At 40.5% G+C, this 20,723-nt stretch overlaps 1 protein-coding gene across 1 annotated transcript in view; it reads right to left on the minus strand.

The window, feature by feature from the left end:
* The window catches only part of disc1 (DISC1 scaffold protein), a 42,447-nt gene extending 22,227 nt beyond the window's left edge, over window positions 1-20,220 (minus strand). The window contains exons 1-9 of the mRNA XM_034152701.1: window positions 19,689-20,220; window positions 14,431-15,386; window positions 12,940-13,009; window positions 11,580-11,736; window positions 10,528-10,612; window positions 9,910-10,142; window positions 6,534-6,588; window positions 4,582-4,684; window positions 4,228-4,416 (exon numbers count right to left, since the gene is read on the minus strand). Of these exons, the coding sequence (XP_034008592.1) occupies window positions 4,228-4,416; window positions 4,582-4,684; window positions 6,534-6,588; window positions 9,910-10,142; window positions 10,528-10,612; window positions 11,580-11,736; window positions 12,940-13,009; window positions 14,431-15,386; window positions 19,689-19,755 (1,915 nt within the window). The 5' untranslated portion in view covers window positions 19,756-20,220. The remainder of the gene's footprint in view (window positions 1-4,227; window positions 4,417-4,581; window positions 4,685-6,533; window positions 6,589-9,909; window positions 10,143-10,527; window positions 10,613-11,579; window positions 11,737-12,939; window positions 13,010-14,430; window positions 15,387-19,688) is intronic.
* Window positions 20,221-20,723: the final 503 nt, after the last annotated feature.

Consider the following 20,723-nt stretch of genomic DNA (forward strand, 5'->3'; position numbering starts at 1 on the left):
GCATATTTTGAGAAACGACATTAGCACAAGAGAAATAAAGTGTTTTTCCGCCAAAAAATACTCTTCTGAATATGCCACCTCAATTAAAGTTGTTTAAACTAGCCATGCTAGCTGCTTTATGGTAATGTAATCATGCTAATTAGCTCACAATAGTAATGCTAACACTGTAATTCCTGTGTTTACCATCTCTGTTTAGTGTGTTAGCTTGGCAACTTTACTAATTACAAATGTTACACAATATCTAATGTGTAATCATGAACCAGTAGTTGTTTAGCCGTTTCAATCTGGAACAAAGCACGCAGTAAACTGACATGTTGCTAGCATGGCTACAAACAAACAGTTATGTAGTGGGAACTATTGCAGTAGTACCTCAATCAACTTCTCTTTGTTTTTAAAGTTATGCTGATGGGTATGGACACTTTGATACTAATAATAGAATTACATCTTCTTTTGAATCTCAGGAAAAATGAATACTGCCAACATTTCAAAGAATTAAAAAAAAGGAAACATTCTCTCAGGTCCACTTAACCACTACACCGCTCTCAATCATTCAGACACTCTTTAGGAGAATAGCTGTCATATGTTCCATCATGTTCTCAACAGACGCACCCTGAAAGAGGCACAGTCATGAATAAATCATATATGTCCTTGTCTTTATTATTGGCTCTCCATTAAGAGGAAATTGCAATTGTTTAATAACACATAGATGCAGTATTTTGATGTACACTTCAACTTTTTACTCATATGCACAGTTGAGTTGACACTCAAGACAGAGGTGACACTGAAGTGGGATCTGTATGAAGAATAATAGATGGTGAAGACGCAGCAAAAAACTAATAAGATGTGTTTTAGTGGAGCCATGTGGAGAAGACAAACTCCTATCTTTACCGCAGAGCGCCAAATTACCTGCTACAGAATATACCGCCTGCATACCAACAAAAGCATTAAATAAGCATTGGCAGAATACTTGTATAAATCAAAAGGGAACACACACCAACACTGCCTCCCCATTTAAATGTCCTCACTCCTGGGGGTCATTTACTCAGCTCTTCAATTATTTATTTGTAAATTTAGTATCACTCCAGATCTCTCTTGGGGACAAAATGATACTCTCCGTAGGGAATCAAACCTCCGGCTATAATGGGTTTGGTATTCATCAGCACTCGCGTCAATGGCAATTAAGGACTCAATGGCTCCCAGGCCAAAAAACCCCCACACCACAAAGTACGCTGGGCGGAGATGTTCAACAAGCTAAAGCTGCGTGGTTTAAGTGGATGCATGTGCATGGAGGTATCAGGTGAACTAGGTTTCTTTAGAGCTCATGACAATAGGCCCTTTCAAGAACAGCCATATGGTTTCCTCGTTATAAGAAGACACAAGTGTCATAAAGATGTGCTAGAAATGCCTCAGAAACCAAAAGGATGGCCATCTTGACTTTGAAGTAGACAGTAATTTCTAATCCCCTCCAGCTAAAGAAATGCTAATGTGGTGGTTGTTGGCTATCACTTTCCAGCTACCATGTGCCAGCCCCTTATTACCAAAAAGGTTGACAGTTTAATGAGCCCCTTGCTTGTTGTCGGCATCGCATTGTGAAATTGCGCCTGCTGCCACATTGTGCACGCCCACTTGAGCACACCACGCAACCAATCATTAATTTGCCGTCTCGAGGAGCCTTTCTCACCTGATTCCCGTTCCTTTGTTTAGCCCGAACATTTAGCATGCCACTTATTGTTCAGCCTCTGTGTCCCTGAGAGCTGCCTCATTCTGTGTAAGGCATGCCGTGCATTGAGGATACTGACGGGAACTTGAACAGGTCTTTCGTTGTTGTTACGGAAAAGTCATCCCTGGTTGTTTGGCAAGTCAAGTTCAGGACTGTTATTTAACATCAAATATCTGGCGGATTTTCATGCAGAATGGTTAGAGTACAAGGCACATCATTTGCTATTTGTTATTTTCAACAGTAACATTAAAGGTCCCATGTCATGCTTTTCCGGTTATTACCCGTCCCCTTGTGTGTTATGAAGGTTTTTATGCATGTAAACGGTCTGCAGAGTCAAAAACCCTCAAAGTACACCCTGTAGGGAGTAAAACTCTAACACAGAAAAACGCCTCGTTGGAGATTTCTCATGTTCTTCCTGGGCATTGTGACGTCTGGATACCCAGTAGCCACGCCCAGAGCTATGACGCGATACGGTCATGCGGTACCCGGAACCAAATGGACCAATCCGTGGAGCCGTTACGTTACGTCCGCGGAGCCGTTACGTTAAGCCCCCGCTGATTGGTCCAAATTGACCAATCCACGGACTTCCTCACACACACACACTCAGTGCAGGCAGCTCAGCTGATTTCTCCTCCCTGGCTGCAGGCTGATAACAGACAGTTGGGATCGCGGCAAAATTCTCTCTGCAGTCCCATTCTCACAGCGTTTATCAACCTTTTTCTTACTCAATATCAAGCCACACTTATTGTTTTTACTTCGGCTGTGAGTTTGTGTGTGCTCAGAATGAGTTTGGCTGTGTTTCGCTGTGTATCCTAAACAAGGAAACCACACCTCCACGGAGCTCAGCGCGATTCACAACGTCCCGACCAATCAGAGCACACTGTGCTCACAGGGAGGGTGGGGGCTGGAGCTATTGGAGCTACAACGAGCCGTTAAAGGCAGAGAGTGAAATTCAGTGAATACACGTAGTTTACAGAGATGCTGTATGAGAAACCAATGTGAGTTTGGAAAATTGCACAATATAAACCTATTCTAGTAGACCTCAACAATGGAATTATGATCAGTGGAAATGGCCATGACATGGGACCTTTAAGTTGTGGACCTTAAATTATCAAAAATACCAAATATATACCTTATACCCCATTAAAAATGTGATGCAACTGAGCCTAACTGAAACAATGAAAGGGTGCTCCCTAGTGGCAGCATGGGTGCATTCGAGACAATACAATAGGTCCACAGTAATAGTCATGCTGCAGCCACAGGCCTTAATGGTCTAGATAACAGTGGATGTAAGATAGCTGATTGCCCAACTTCTGGTTGCAGCTGGCGCCCGATGCAGAGCTTCAGTCTCTGCTTTTTGTCTCATCACTTCACCGCTCCCCTTCCTTCCATCTCAGCGCACTGCCGTCTCAGTGCCTCAGAGAGTAAAGTGACCCTTTTTTAAAGAAAAATTCCTTGTGACTGATGGACTTGAGAGAGTAGCACTGCAGGTGGTGCTGTCAAAGTCCATTTATTTCTTTGCCAGTGCCAGGAGGCCAAACCAATCTACCCCCTCCTTCTTCTATAAAAAAGTGGGTCCTTCTTTTAAGCAGCATTCAGATCTCCTGTAGTTGGAGAGTGTCCTTGTGCTTATACCTCATGTCTGCACTGAGTAGCTTGGAGGTAATTGGCTACTTCACACTCATTTCCCCTGCCCACAAGTCCCACAAGCCCCCATCCTCCCTCCCTCTCAACAACTGCCAATCCTGCCGGTAACTCATTTGATGCTGACTCCCTACTGACAGCCGATCATTTCTCCCTCATTTGGGAGAAAAGTCATAGTCTATTGACGTCCTCCCAGCGTGGAGCAACATCAAGAGAGGTCTTGTCTTCCAAAGAGCTTTCATGATGCACACTTCAATTGATATTTAAAAGGTGTACTTAAAGAAAGACGGAGGTCCCTTTCAACGGAATACAACAAACGTTTTCCAGTCTCAGTGGGCAGGAAAATGCTTAGAACTCCTGAGTTTATTTTGATAACGGTGCAATATTTTGGTTTATATATTTCCCCTTAGATTACCTCAAAAGGAGCTAAGAGTTAGGGTTGGACATTTGCCAGGCAGGCAGGGTCTTTAACATAATGATAATGTTCCTTTGTAATTGCTGGATGTGTTAACTCCCGCCTTCAAATCAACTTAGAAAGTGTATATGTCAGTGTTGTGTTTCCACTGCCCCCAAGTGGCCAACAATTAGTATTTGCAGGTTTAAAGGGACAAAGATGAATTATTGATTGCCCCATAAAAGGCTAGAAAGTTAGGTTGTTGCAGCTTATGCTCGGCCAGGTGGAATACACATCAGCTCACCACTCAGTCTACATTACTGCTCCCTGGTAAGAACAATGGAAAGAGCGCAATCATAAATTCTCCTGTTTTCATTTGGGTGAGAGAATGGATTGTATTGCCCACAGCAGCACCACTTCTCGTTTGGGATGAAAACAGTCTGTGTTATCGTGGTGTAGACTGACTCACCGTGCTGGGCCTCCCTCTGCTCCAGCTCCTGCCTGAACTGCTGCCGCTGCTCCTTCATCCTGGCCAGCTCCTGGCTGCTCCCCGAGCTCAGGCTGTGTAGCCTCTTGGCCAAAGCATCCAGTCTGTCCCGCTCAAGGTACACCGCCTTCATCTCAGCCTTCATCTCCTTGGCACTGCTGAAGTCATTACCTGCAGCAGCGCATCACAGGAGAACATTAAGCTTACAACGCCCATTAATGAGCGCCACGATCACTAATAGCGTCATTAGGTGAAGCTAATGGTCGACGATTTCAGTAAATGAGGTAAATAGAGGACGGGAAATGTATGAATTGTGACGGTTAAGCGGGGAGTTACCTGAGATGGCCGCCAGTTTGGCTTCATGCAGTGCCAAAAGCTGAGTTTCTGTCTCGCTTACTTTCCTCCGCAGGCTGCTGCCCAGCCTCTGACTCATGACCACCTGGGGAAAAGAAGGAGAAGAAGAGGCTGAGAAAAGAGCCGGGGGGGAGGGCGGTAACTAACAAAACCTTTGCAGACACATGGATCCCACAGGATGCAGTTTATTTCCAATTCCGCTTTCATTTTCTTTTCTGACACTTATTCTTATAAGACCTTACAGATTCATTTCCGTCCTCCTGTGCTCGCCCTGCTTTGAATACACAGCAGAGCATCAACGCCAATGTGTTACCTTGTCCATAACCTTTAGAAAGAAAGAGACTGCGTCGCCTTTCACATGGGCTGACACGGAAATGTGAAATCTCCATAAAAGATGCCATTAGAATGTCAGAGAGAGGGAAAAGGCCCTGAATGTCACGGTCCTGATGGGGATGCAGCACCTTAGCTCGGCTGTATTCACAGAGGAGTTGATGGCTTCAGATACAGCCTGTCTGCCCCCCATCTGCCCTCAGTCTGCCCTTTAAACCTCTCTTCTGTCTAATGCATTCACTTTGAGTGACTGCCAGATACAATACCCATGATGCGTCTCCTTCCTTTGAGGAACTATTTTCAACACTCCAAGGGATTTGGATTTTCTCACGCATTTTCCTCTTGAATCTGACACAGTTTTGTGCTACACTTTGAAAAGGCTGTCAAATATCTGAGGCAGAACATCTCCAGGGAGTTCTCTTTCCAATGAAATACAGAAAACTGTTTTTTTATTTTCTTCAAACAGCCTTGCATAATTTTATTTCATGCTTTACATGAAGTGGAAACTGCACTGGAGTGCTTTCCAAACTGTCGAATTTCTGACATTGGTGATTTGTTTTCAAAATCTCAGGCTATTTGTCAATTTTGGAGAAGTCGATTGAGAAAGTGAAATCTACTTTCATGGCAATTTAATTTGTCACAGCAGGTGTGCCGTGCACATGGTGGATATGTCTAATTTAGCAACACACGTTTTCATTTCAATTCAACAATGGAGAATCGTATACCGCCTTGGTAGCTGAGTGGTTAAAGCACATGCCATATAACTGCAAAATAATGTGTTTGAATCCTGCTATCATACTTCTCTCTCGCCACCATTTCTTACAGTCTCCTCTGTCAAATATAGAAGTAATTTAAAGAAACACACCATCTTGAAATTGAGGTAAAAGTGTGACTTATGGAAAGACTGCATGTTCCATAAAGGTGTAGTTGCAGCTTCGACAAACCATTTGATGATCGCTTCCTGAAGGACACCGTAAGAGTAAAGAGGTTTTTTCTGAGCCCCTCTCCCCTGTTGTGCCTCGCTCCCACTACCCTTAAACCACCACTCATATGGGTTTCTGCTGCTTCTACCTTTTTTTAGCTGCAGAGATAAACAGTAGGTATGTATGGAGATTAGTGAGAGGAAAAACCCACAGCACATACAAAGGGAAGCATGCAAAGGAATACACGCACAAGAAAACCGCACAAAGCAGTGCTGGCTTAACAGATATCTAACTTAACATACACCTATAAAATCTATTGGCTGTAGCTGCTAAAAAGTGAAAGAAAAACTGCTTAAATTAAATCAATATGGAACTCATTCACATGCTTATAGCCATTAGAATTCCCCCAAAAATGTGAGATTTTTTTATGAAAGACGAGAGCTCTTACATGACTCTTACATGCAACTATGGACAGTTCTCTACCTTCTCAAATAAATAATTTGTATAATACAGACACTAACAATATGTATGCATATTTTATACACAGACGTTGGCACACAGTATGCTTTCTAGTTTGACATACTACTCATTACATATTCACACACATTCAGTCGTTGTTGGCATGCTGAGGGGAGGATGAGCTGCTATGGATTTAATCGGGTCAGAGGAACAGTGGCTTACTTTAGCAGTGGCTTCCTTGATGGACAGATTCAATGCCTGCTCCTGCTCCTGGAGTCTGCAAAAAGAGAAATACAAATGTGACCGTGTAGTATTGGAGGTTGATTCTTTCTTTTAAGGGCTTCAAGAGAAATCATTATATGTCAATCATAGGAAATATAAGTATATCAGTAAACTCTAGTATAGTGCGGTTTATCAACCAGCAACAAAGAATTTGAATATTTTATAACTTATAATCACATTATACTAACTAACTAGTGAGTTTTGCTCAAAAAAGGAAAACTAAGTTAATAGATTATATCATATCATTAAAACTCTGATTACTTAGAATCAGATGGAAAAGGTCAATAACTGTTGCATCTGTCCTTAAAATATGAAGCTCAAGCCAGCAGCTAGTTAGCTTAGCATAAAGACTGGAAATGGGGGAAGACAGCTGGCCTGGCTCTGTCGTTACAAAATCTATCTTCCTTCAAAAGCTCACTACCCTACACACTATACTGTGTTTTAAAACTGTAGTGTAACAACAGAAACTGTGCTTTTATGGAAGTTATGTGCCAGACTACTTTTTGTCTGGATTCAGTGACCTCTGATCCGCTGCTGGCTGTTTTTCTGTATTTAACAGACATATGAGAGTGGCATCGATCTTCTCAGCTAACTCCGGGCCGATTTCCCAAGATGTCTAACTATCCCTTTCATTTACTTATTGTTTTAGCTCTAGTAACAGTTCACCATTCATCAGATCCAGTCTGTAGTATTGAGTAGTCCTGCCTGTTGTTATTCTCCAGTCACTGTTTTAGTCTTGATGCCTAAAAGAAAAATTGCTCCACCACTGTTTCTCAAATAATGTAGTTGTCTTTTACAGCTTGAAATAAAGTGGTAAATCTGGGTAGCGCTCAAGACTAATCTGTGAGATGATTTGTTTCTTAGTCAAAGTTCAAAGTCAGTTCAAATTGACCTCCTGCATGCAGTATTACGTTTTCTTAAATTTGTATTGTTCTTGCAATAATGGTTTTCATTGACTGGCCCATTATAAAACTGTCTAGATGATCGTTTCAGATATCAAGGGTAATGTCAGAGATGCTATTACTGTAAATGAATGTAAACAAGACAAACCATTAAGGTCACATTATTCCGTGACAGTGATATAAATCAATTAGAAGATGGGGTAAAATGAGCATAAAAGCCATTATGCAGTCACCTTGAGGTCCCAAACCACTCGTATCACAAAATGTGTGATATGTTATTCAAGCTGATATTCAGGTTGAGTCATATTCAGATGTTGTCTCTGGACATCAGTATTACTGCACCTTATTTCAGGGATGCAGCTCCTCTGAAGAGGGTGGATTTCTTTAATCCAGTTAGGAAATAAATCTTGATATGTGATGTGTTATTTGGAAAGGGAACTGCGAGCACAACAATCGCAATGACCCAAAGGATGACACCTGGAGATGTGCAGCTTAATATCCAATCTGAGGCCGCAATTTCAATCAGCATCAAGAATAAATGCTTTCCAGTTGGGGAAAGAGTATGTCAGATATCAAATTATGCCTGGGAGGGTGGGTCACGCCACCGAGAAGGTGATAAGTACAATTTACATGTCTTTTTAATGAGTGGCAAGACAGAGAGGCTTTCCACGGTGCTCTGTTGCAAGCTATTAACTTCAGAGGATATGATGCAAAATAATCATTTGCATCTGAGAAAAACCATTAAAATTCAAAGCAGGTTCAAGCAGGTGTGGTGTGAGAGAAAAGGATTGAGGGCACAGCGTGGAATAAAGAAAAATTGGGTTGTGGTTGCTTAATGCGTCCTCTTTGAACCTGAATACAAACAAAATATCATATACGTTTATTGCCTTATTCTCACACCCAAGGCCTTAGATTTCTACAAAAATTGCAAGTGCACCCCTCCCAAACATCCAAGAGTGTGCAATTTAGTTTTTTTTATGTGGAAATACTACATATGTATTCCCCACTTTAATTCTCTAAGCTTCTCTATGCTTTTTATTTAGATGTTAATTGGGTTTAAACATGACGGTGTGATTTTTTCGTTTGTTGCAGGGCGGCTAAGGCTGGGAAGCAAAGATTTTGCAAAATAGGAACTGCTTTGACATATCCTCCTCCAAACGAGCTAGTTTTATGATAGGAAAGTAAATGACTTGATACAGGGAAAACATCCTAGGACTGAGGATTGTTGTTTTGTTATTACCACTGCAGCTCTACAGCAGCCCCACCTGGTGACTGACAGTACTGCAGGAACTGTGAGAACTGTCAACTGGATGATAAGAAATGAGTACACCTGACATTCATTTACTGACCTGACCAGGACTATGAGCATATAGTTGAAGTGTATTTTGTCTCATATGATTCATTATGTATATTAATATATACAGAACCTAACATAACAATCATTTACTTATCTATTCATAGAAATAATTAACAATACATTAAACTTCAAGTGGAGTCTTTAGCCAGTTGTGGATTGTAACTGGCTAAAGAACTGTACTTAAGTATACATTTGAGATACTTAATTTGAGTATTTACATTTTCTAATCTATATTTGACAGGTAAAATATTGACTGTCTTTGACTTCCTGATACACATTTGTTCTACATTACTTACTTTGTAAACAAACATTTTCCATATATGTATAACTCAACTAATAATATATGTTGTGTTATAAGGAATAAAGCTACCCAGCAGTAAAAATTACTTACTTTAAATGATGAAGACAGAAATGCATCAATAATTTAAATCCAGTAATTATTTTTTCGAGTTATGCTGTTTAGTCTCATCCAATCAACGCTTGTTTCCAGTGACCAATAGCAAGACACTTAACAATAAGGTGTGAAATGCAACTATATAATGTGTGAAGATGTTTCTTAACAATACACTCCCAAGGCACAATGTGACAATTACATTTTCCACCTACATTTGCTCATTTTCCCAATAGTGATGGACTATGTAGAGCAGGTGCACATACTCTCTGTTCATCAAAACCCTGTGAAACGTATGTCAAGAGATGTTTCCTCATTTTAATTTGAGTCTCTCATGCACTGATTGCATTGAAATTAAGACATTATCTTAAAATGTAGTATTGTGCCAGGGAACAGTTATGTCTATAATGATTCATCTTAATCAGAAAAAATATCTTCCACAATCATTCTAATCAGAATAAGCATTAATGTGAAATATGTTTTAAATGATTTTAGAATTATTCTTTGTATTTTCTTCTTGGGCAGCTACTAGTTATTTAAGCATGTAATCAATCACTTAACGTGTGCATACAGTTTCTTCGGATTGCACACTTACTGCAATGTAAACCAAGTGATTTGATGCAAAAGTCAACAGAAAATATTCAGCACGAATCATGTGAGGCTGACCTGAGTAGGGAGGCTGAAGGTGAGACGGTGATCTGCGTGCGGTTTTCAGAGGTGACGAGGTCCTGCAGGGTTCGGCTCATGTCGCGGAGCTGGGCCACGGTGCGGCCCCGCAGCACGGAGCCCTCCAGCTCCTCGGCCTCCACCTGCTGCGCCTCCTGCTGGATCTGCAGCTCCAGGCCTCGGCTGCGGTCCCTCAGCTCTGTCAGCCTCCACTGCAGCTCTGCTATCTCCTCCTGCACAGGTTTCATTAATGATCCTGGTGTTCATTATCAGGTACTTATCAATGATAGTTCTGTTCTCTGGCTGTTATCCAGGACATAGTTCTTATAATAGTTCAGTTTTAGTTGGAAAAATAGTTCCTGTTTTTAAGAAGTTTTTAGAGTCTGTTTTAAAATCAGCATATCAAACTAAATTGAATTAACTGTAGTTGAACTATCCTAACAAGTACATTTGGCACTATATTCAAGTACACAAACTTTCCTTACTCTGGAATTAAACACAACTAGAAGTCTTTCTATACATTTTTAGCATTTATCAGTATTGTATTACACACGTGTTCCACATAGTGTCAGAAAATACCATTGTAAGCCTTAATGACATAATGTGAGCTAATTTTACCTCAATCAGCCGTTTCTCCTGGATCAGGCGATCTTTTTGATGCAGTGGACCGTGTGATGATTCTGACCTCTCCCCTGCATCCTTCCTGTTAACCAGTCCCCAAAAAATACAGTCAAACCTCAGCAATGTTTTTTAAATATATTTTAAAACAATTCTAACCTTCTTCACATTTCAAGGCCTTGAGTTGAGCTTATGTGGTTGTGTACTGTACTGTGTACTGGGACATTAAAACGTGTTCATTTATATATCACTAAATCTAATTGAACCCAATTTCGTACTGCTTTTCCTTCTAGCTTTTCAGCCCCAATGAAATAGAATGGAAGAATGTCTAACAGAGGTGACCTTAAATCTTTGGGAGCATGTTTTTTTAGATTCAAATATGTGTGGAAAACACGGCATCGCTGCATGAGGTTACATTTGTCCAGGATACCCTCTAGAGAGGCCCCAACTGATTTCCTTCCTGTTGCAAGAGCTATTTTTGTCTTCCCTCTCAAACGCTCTGTCCTACGACATAATAATGAAAGATAGCGCATGATCATGATCACATGACCGAGTTTATAATCAAATTTTACCCATAAAACTGGCTGCTTATACTTCCTAGTGAGATGAGATTAATTCTTTAAGACCCTGTTTTAAAATAAATCTCACCAGAAGTTCAGAACAAATTGTATCTGGTGCTTTGTTTTATTGTGCAAATAATCACTATGTTATAGTATCAAATGTGTGATAATTAATATGACACAAGTCTGAATAAGTCTGAATATGTCTGAAATTGAAAGCATAACAGGGAATCTTTTATTTTTATCCGGTCACATTTAGTACTTAATTTCACTTCACGTTTCGTTAAAAAAAGTAATTCTCCATCTCTATGTCATGAGAGAGAAAGATTTTACTTCAGTTTCACAACAGTAGCTTTTGAATGCTGTGATATTAATTCTGAAAAATGTTTGGCACCACACATCATGCTGCTCATATCCAACTTGGTGTTACTACAGCAGTGTGAGTCTTGTGTTCAATGATAATGCAGCTAAAGTCATTGTTTTGTGACTGACCTGCATTGACTGCAGTCCGCCCTCTGGAGGGCGCTGTGCACCACCTGTCTGAGCCGCTCCAGGAACAGAGCCACGCTGGGCTGTCTGGAGGGCAGACCCAGCTTCAGAGCGCCTCGCTCCCTGCACAGCTCCTCCAGCTTTTCCCCAAAACGTTCAGCTGAAAACACAAACACACACACTGAATAACAGGCAGCAACATTGGCCAAAATGTTTTGTTATTAGAAACTATGTTCAATTCCGAGAGTCCGTGTAGAAACTTGATGTGACTATACAGAAATCAGATTACTCTCTAAGTTATAACGCATACTGTATGCCTCATTCACTAAAAAAAACACATAGGCATTCAGAATCACTAATTATTTAATTACAAAATGATACCTTAGAAGAAACTAAACAGTTCTCTGCTTGCTTTTTCCAAGAAGATTTCATTCCTATAATTTAAACTTTCAGAATTCTTCATTTCTGAGCCCTTTTTTTTTTAAAATGCACCTTTCTGTTTGGCTCCCAAAAAGCCATCGGAGGGCAAAACATTAAGATCTACATCAGTAAGAAAATCCTATTATTTCTTGTCTACAACATTTCAGTAAAAGAAGATTACATTTCATTGGTTCAACAAACTGTGGTTTTATCCCATGCAGTCTTCAAAGGTAAAACAACCCAGGAAAGCCCATGCATGCATTCTGGGCTACTTTCCTTAGTTTCACAACCTCCAGTTTAACTTGGCTAATGTATCTGATGTGTGAGCACTGACATGTGGACATACGGACAAGTCAACACTCCAGCTTTGGATAGAGAAAGGATAGAGAAAGAACACTTATAGGGTTAGTTTCAGCTTGACTGATAAACTAATCATCAAACCAGAGGTATCATTTGTACTAACTTCTAATAGTAGACATGATAGGACACATTAGTAAATATGCAACAATTTAAGGAATTTTTAATCATCAAAGTTAAAGTCTCTAATGTTTCAAGATAGTATGTCAGTAAGTCGGTCAGTTCACAACAAACCATTTATTCAGCTTGAATTAATGTGCAGCCTTGCATGCTTTATCAAAATCATAGTTTGATCAATAACTATCAGTTAGCAAGAAATCCAATAAAAGCGACTGAATTACTTCCCATTACGTCTCTCTACTTAAATGTCAAACAGATGAATGCCTGGGTCCTGACTGAACAAATCAGTAATACCTTGAAATAAATTGAAAATCCCAAAGAGAACTGTATGTGAAGCTGCTGAAACTATGTCACAAGTTACATTAATTTACTTTCGACTATTTAAAATGAAGACTAACAACAACACTGTTCAGAAATGGCCTACTTAATCATTAAAAAACGGCTCAATTGAAAGGCTCAAGTTCACCTGCATCATAGTCATCATCCAAAATGGCTTTCTGCTGGAGCCTCTGCAGCTTTAACATCATGGACTCAATCTGAAAAGCGACACACAATAGACTGAAGACAGAACATATGATGCAACAATCCAGAGGGCAATGCTCTTTAAACTGTCACCACAAGGCAAAGAGAGTGAAGGGGGAATGACCATCATTTCAACTTGACACCACGTCAGCAATTTGTGGTCTAGGAAGTTTAAAACCTCAATATCGTCACTAAATATTGCTATTTAGAGTGCATCTCATCAGGTAACACTAATAGAAATACGTTGGTGTTTTTAAAGTCAACGTTTCCTGTACCTTCTCATTTGTCTACAACACACAATTTGAGGGATTTCACTTGTTTGGTTTAGCTTGTAAAATCCTCTCAAATTGGGGATTAGGACATCGAAGAGATGTCAAAAATGAATATGAAAACATTTGTTTTGAAATGGCCAATCATTGTTTATTCTTATTTGTAGTCAGTAGGCTCATCACATTAAAACAGAAATGGTTAAACTCACTCTTTTCTATGTAATTTTGGACAAAGTCTTGTTTGTAAGAAGTTTGGTGTTTAAACCTTTATATATACAGTCTATGGTTTAAACATATAGTAGTGTAGAGCTGCAGATGTGTGATATGTGGTCAGCTTTACCATTAAAAATAACACGTTGGCCTACACTATTGCCGTAGCTGGCTCATGGTCTTAAAGAAATAGTTTGACAAAAAATTCTCGTAAAATCTCTTGCTTAAGAGTCAGATTTGAAAAAATTGATACCTCTCTCTCGTGTTAAGCTAGCAGCTTTTTTAGCTTAGCTTAGCGCAACGACAAAACGGGTTCACCAACTTTTAACTCTCTTCAACTTTCTTACTGCTTTTCAGTCTTTTTAGGATTTAAACAAACAAGGTATATCATTTGGGTACCACTTTACAATAAGACTACCCTTATAAAGGGTTTACGAATAGTTTGTAATTCATTTATTAAATAATGAATAAGCTTTTATAAGACATGAGATAAACAGGGCAACTGTGACCGGTTGCTTGCCAAATAGAGAGCCCACATTTACTGCTAAGCCTTATATTGGCTACCTAGCTTACTTTGTCTTCTTCATCAGCCAGCATCCTTGGTATCTGTTGCTCACTGAGTTGATTCTCGCTAAGTAGCCAATATAAGGCTTAGTCATCTTGCCAAATAGTGAGCCTGTGTTGATGTATGAAAACTATGTTAGAACTGGTTTATAAATGGTTCTTAATGATTAATAAAGTGTTTACAACCTAATTCATAACCTAATTATAAACCCTTTATGAATCCTTTATAAGGGTAGTCTTATTGTAAAGTGGTACCCTTACATTTGATGTGCAAAAAATAAAATGTTGAGATGCCTTAGTACTCTGACTCTGAACCTGGTCTTGGAATTGACTTAAACTCAATAAGGCTATTGTGACAACAGCCCTGCATCTAAAGCTCACATCATGCCTACCTTAGTGTGAGTGCGGTTGTTTTGGAGGCAGTCTTGCAGCACACCCTCATACTTCTTCACCAGGTTGTCCCAGCCTTGCTCGGAGACAGGCGTAGCGCTCTCATAACCTGAAGTGACGGAAGAGGCGGAGGCGGTGTCTGAGTCCAAGGACAGTGAGGAGATGATCTCTATGTCCAGAACTGGGGAGTCACATTCAAGCTGGTCAGGCGTAGCCCCCCTGCCACCCCACTGACACTCCCGCCAAAACCTACTGCCTAATGTCAGCTCCTCTCTCTTTGCCTGGCTACCTGGGGAGGAGGAGGGCAGTGATTGGAAAGGAGTTGACTGTTTTGAGACATTGTGCACAATGGATAAGGTTGCTGGTTTTGATTGAGGTGAACTAGGTGCATGAGTTGACTGATATAGGGCTTCTGGTCCCCTGGGTGGTGTGGCAGTGGTTGAATCTGTCTTCTGGCTGGTGTTTAGAGACTGTTGGATAAAACTGAAGCTGGAGTTAAAGGAGTCCTGTGCTGAGGACTGGAGTGCTGGGCTCGGGCTAAAACTGAGTTCATTCTGGGGCAAAGAGGATGGAGCCCGATGGCTGGAAGTACCATTAATGGCACTATAGTCCACATGGGGGAAATGACGAGTTCCAGAGCAGAGAAAACTCGTACTTTTCCAGGATCCACATGTGACTTTATCAGGCTGAAGCTGATTTATTACAGACACTTTGACAGCAGGGGTTAGACTCATCCTTTGTGCACTGGTCCCCTGAGTGATGGCAGTGTGACGCCCAGATTTCCCATTCCTCATGCAAGTGGTCCTCCCTTCGTCTTCCTCCTCTTCCTCCTCTTCCTGCTCCTCCTCCTGCCCATTAAAAGTGCTCTGTAGTCTGGACTGCTCTCCTCTCATGTACCCTGGTCTTCGATGGAGCCTCTTACGAGTGGAGCTGCCGGCTGTCCCTGATGCTCTGCCACCTGTAAATGCAGATATTAATCATTAAGCTGGACAACACAGTCATTAGGAAGGTAAAGAGTGAGCTCATAGGAAAATGTGCCAATTTCACAAGAATGTAAAATATCAGATTGTAAGTAATGGATGTGATATGACCAAAATGACTTATCCCAGGCTTTGCTGTTAAAGCTAACGTTGTTAACTGAATGACAAACAACTTTGGCAGATGTCAGACAGTTCCCAGAGTTCTGTTCCAGCTGTTGGGAAATACCAAAGCCACACAGTCATTTTGAGTTGAGATACGCCTCTCAGTGGAGGAATGAACAATATTTGTTTAAGTTACATTTGAATTGGTTTATCTTTGAAAACACAGCCATGTTGACCTTGTCCAGAGGTTCTCAGACTGCTTTGATGTTTGCAAGGCTTTTAAGATTTAAGTTAAAGATAGCAAAATGACAAACTCTCTTTCTGTGGGGTGCAACATTGTGTATTACAGGCTGGACTTTTACAGGGAAAGTAAGAAAGACTTGGGGTAATGGAACAAGCTTTAAGTATAGTACCAGTACACTTTGATAAAGCACAAGACGCATTATTTTTCACTTAAGGCAAAAGCTTTGACGGAGGTCCAACCTCACCGAGAGCCCTTATAGTTGAGTTTGTGTATATTGGCAACTCTCATTACTTATGTAAACAGTCATTTGATTCATTGTTATTTGATTTGATACATAGTATTGATCAGTGCAGCTTTTGAAATTGAGAGGTTCAGATTAGGGCCAAAACAGAAACATTTAAGCAAACACATCATTTAAAATCAATAATGTCCCACTGTTTGTGTGCAACAACTTTGGATATTGGGAAAAGTTTAATTTGTGTTTGGACAGCAGAGCAATGTAAATAAACATGCAGTCATGTTCTTAATAATGTAACTAATTTCCCTGATATTGTTACTCAATGACTAAAATATCAAAGCTTTATGATGGGTGGGGCCATGAAAGAAATAGTTTCAAAACTACTGCAGTAGATATGGCCAATCTTAACAATGAGGGTAAAACATCAGTGTAAACAGAATTTGGGCTGAACATGGAGCAGGATGATAAAGTGTGTCTTCAGAGCACCTGCTGCAGCTCCACATGATTAATACCACATATCATGTGTAGGATTCAGAGAGGGAGACACGCTGAAACGTTGGGTATCAACAGCCCCTTTGTGTACAGCTGCGCCGCTCTCTCTTCCACTTCTGGCTCTCAATTTTCTCTTCCCACTCACACACACACACAGAGACACATGGGCTTATAGTGAAACACTGGGGGCATTCAGACTACTATCATTGTAAAACCCTGTTACACTTTTTTTTAAATGTTGTATTACTATCACAGTTATTTAAAGTATGTGTCTAGCTGTATATCAAGACAGGAATGCAGGGCATCAAACAAACCAAGACCACTACAAAGAAACAAGAGACACCCATGACCTCGAGTGATGTCACTCCTAATCCTCCCATGTGACTGGAGAGGAAGAGACACAAAAGGACACCACTTAAGGGAGAGTTTGGATGTTAGGCTGGTGGGAAAGCAGGGTTTTTAGCAAGGGTAACATAGGGGGGTTCCTTTGGTACCCATGTATGTGTGCGTAGAGTCTTCTGTCCACTGGGACCCCTGTGCGCTACAAGCTCAGGTTACAAGCAGCTCCATTAGTGTTTCAATGCAGACGTGGCCACTGTTCCATAACCAATTTAAGTAACCCAACACTATCCTCAGTACCAAAGACAACCGTCTACCATCTGGTGTGGACAAGAAATATAATATGTAGCTACTCCACATTGTCAAAAAGCCCAGGAATTGAAAGGGGAAGGACTTGTTGATCGAAAGTGCTACTGTATCCTCTGAATGCTTCGATTACTCAAAGAGGGCTCTTCTCACTAAAGGGGAAGGAAATGCCTCAGGGCCCATTGTGCATGTCTGTCTGTGTGTGTGTTGGGGGCATCTACTTCTCGGTTGAAGCCCTTCAGAGGTATGTCATTTGTTGCTTCCTGCCAGGCTTTGTGCCGAAATAGTTTGTCAGGAATTCCGGCAGAAACAGCTAATGGTGGGATGAAGTCATTGTTTTTGCAAGTCAGAAGTTAGTCCCCATTCAAGACCGCCAAGTCCTGAACTTTCAGTTTCAGTCCTAAACAAGACATAATGGGGCCCCAGTCCATAACCTCCGATCAGCACATTTGGCATAATGCTAACCAAGGTTAGGTCTTTATAGTTCTATTCCTGCATCTTGATTGGATAGCGTTGGGTCAAACAAAGTGTATCTTGGAAATCCAGTGTCAAATTGCTTTGAATGAATAGCGAAAGTGTAAGCTTGTATTGATTTGATGCACACTTTAAATAACTTACTTTTAAATATATGGACTTGGGGGAAGGCATTATTATTTTTAAGTAAAAAGCTCAAGAGAAGATGAGATTCATTGTTGTAAAAGTAGTAGTCTTACTCGATGAAAAGTCATGTGACTCGAGTCCACACATCTGGAAACCGCAAACAAGCCAGGGAGGACTAAAGGTAGTTCAAATCTGGAGTCTGAATAATCCACACTGCGACAATTACAACTTTCTAGTTGAAACTTGCTAATTCTGAGTACAAAGTGTGGGAAAACGAAGCGTTCAGACAGAGGAGGCCGGATTATTTACCTTTGGGAGATTAAACAGGCCCATTGGCTGTCGAAAGAGCTTCGGCCACAGAGAAGAGGAATGCAGAGGATCTCATAAAAACACAAACGTTTGAGGAACAAGCTCAGCAGACACACACACACACACACACACACACACACACACACACACACACACACACACACACACACACACACACACACACACACACACACACACCACACACACACACACACACACACACACACACACACACACACACCACACACACACACACCAGCAGATCTACATGTCAGCAGCCTCCTGAGAAGCAGTGCTGCTCGGCAGATGTGCAACACTTCGCCACTTGTGACCGACTACAGCAACAGGAATAAGGAAGTGAAAGTCTTTGGACCGTGAATATGACAGATGGTGACCCAAGAAGTAATTCTATCTATCTGGAAAATGTATTTTTTTTAAGACCTTCGCTGCATTGCTCTGGTGAGACTTTAAAATAAAACAGCTCTGCACTTCCTGTTTGGTCACACAAGGATCATAAATTAGCTGAATATGGTGGAGCTTAGTGGAGTGAAGACAAAGCAGCGAGAAAAAGACTGGCATGGTTAAAATGACTACACCCACAATACTAAAATATGATTTAATATTTTTTAATTGCATTACCTTTTAACGTCAACATCCATCACACGAAATGAGTCATTTTGACTTTAGATGCTGTTTATAACCTATTTTTGTATGTAAACAATATGTGTAAGAAGGCTGGTCTTTCTTTTAGATGCTGAAGTAATCCTACATTGGGAGTTGGTTAGCTGTACTTTCACACTGGTTACATGTTTGACAAGAATATTTTTCTCTAAACATGAAGACAAGAAGGGCCAACCCGTGTCACTGTTGAAAGATGTGCAGCTACTGTAAAGATTCAAACACACTAAGGTTATAACTTGATTATAGAAAGTTTAAGTATGCCAAGATTTGAATGAAAACAAGTTATTACAGGCATCCTATCAGAAACTGAAATATCTAACAGTGGGCGCAAATGCAAATAAGTTACGCAAGATAGATCATATACAGCTGGGTGCTCATACTGTACTACTCCAAATTGTTATTTGAGGGAAACAAATCTTTCACAAGTATTTTGTTACTTTGCAATCATCACTGACTGTCAGGGACCCTTTGAACTATATGACCTGAATGATTCAAAGACATACTCAATTTTTGTATAAAAGACAAAGCTGTGGTGATTGTCAAAGTGGAGAACACAGATTAAGCCACACTGTTGTGTATACAGTGACATTAAGAAACAAAGGGCAAAAAGCAGGTATTGTTTTGGACTAGTTAGACCGGTTAACAGAGGTGAATACAGTATTCAGATCCAGTGACCACTGTAAGCTTTTATATAAGTACCCTTTATAGATAATATTGTAGTATTTGCATTGTTATGTTTTTTGATATGGTCATGCCAATAAAGCTCCTTTGTATTGTATTATTGTATTTTCTTCTTTCTAGTTTATTCTCAATTCCAATTACTTATTAGGTTTGTATTTACTTTCAAAGTCATGTTAAGAACCATGGGAATATTTAAAACAGCCTTCATAATCCCCAACACCTTCCCTTCTGCATCAGATCTATGGTTTTCGTGAGAAACAGAAGCTGTAGAAAATAAGTTTGTTTTACCTTCCATGACTTCGCAGTGAAGCAGAGAGTTATTGTGACATCCCAGCCCCATTAGTCCAGCAAACATCTTTCCATTAACAACTAGCTGTTAGTGGGCAGAGAATGTCAGATCCCGGCACTATGGAGTTACATCGACCATGTTTTAGTAGAAGAGGAGCCAAGCAATGCGACTGATATCATTTCCGTTGTGGAAAAATGAACCCAGGCTGTTATTTTCTCCCCAACTTTGGAATGACATGTGAAGCCGGCTTTTTTACACGCGTTCCTTTGTCCATAATAAACATTTCCTGACGCAAGTATTGATCCAATGCGTTGTCTCCTCTGCGGCAAACAAGTGGGTCCAGTTGCGTATTTGAACACACGGTCTGGAGAGAAATGGTCTTCATGTGTTGTTGGAAAATCATCCAGTGGTAAATGTTGGAAATGCAGAAGTAATGAGTGTGAAAGTGTCTCATCGATGAGTTGATCTGCAATCCGTTATTCGCTGCTGCGCCCATTCGTTGTGCGTCGTGTTGGAGCAGCGCGAGGAGCCCCTACGTGTTCTGGAATTTGACTCCAGACTCCTTCAGCCCGCCTCACAACCGCAGCAGGCAGGATGCACACTGCTCTATGCGCACGCTGTGTTTATTGTCATATATAGCTGGTGGAGTTAAATAAAATATTGTGTTAAAAACACACACAAAAAAGCTGTCGTTCTACGTCCAACTCTGTTAAAGTTAGATAAACAATACTACACTTAAACGTATTATGTAGCTTACTCTAGGAATGGCCTCATTATCATTATGTGAGAGTTTGCACATTCAACCCTTTCATGCATTAATGATCAATTACAAAGTAAGATTTTTTTTTGTTCAATCATAATTGAAAGCAAAGGAAAAACATGCAAACATAACTTTCCTAAATATATTTCATGTTGTTGCAGTTTAATCTACAATCAGCCAATCAAAAGGCTTGTTACAATAGATAGACCAATCGGAGGGCTTGTTTCAATAGACTAATCAGGATAATAAAATGGATATTGTCAACAGCTAATCA

Source organism: Trematomus bernacchii, unplaced genomic scaffold (assembly GCF_902827165.1).
Source record: "Trematomus bernacchii unplaced genomic scaffold, fTreBer1.1, whole genome shotgun sequence".
Lineage (NCBI taxonomy): Eukaryota > Metazoa > Chordata > Actinopteri > Perciformes > Nototheniidae > Trematomus > Trematomus bernacchii.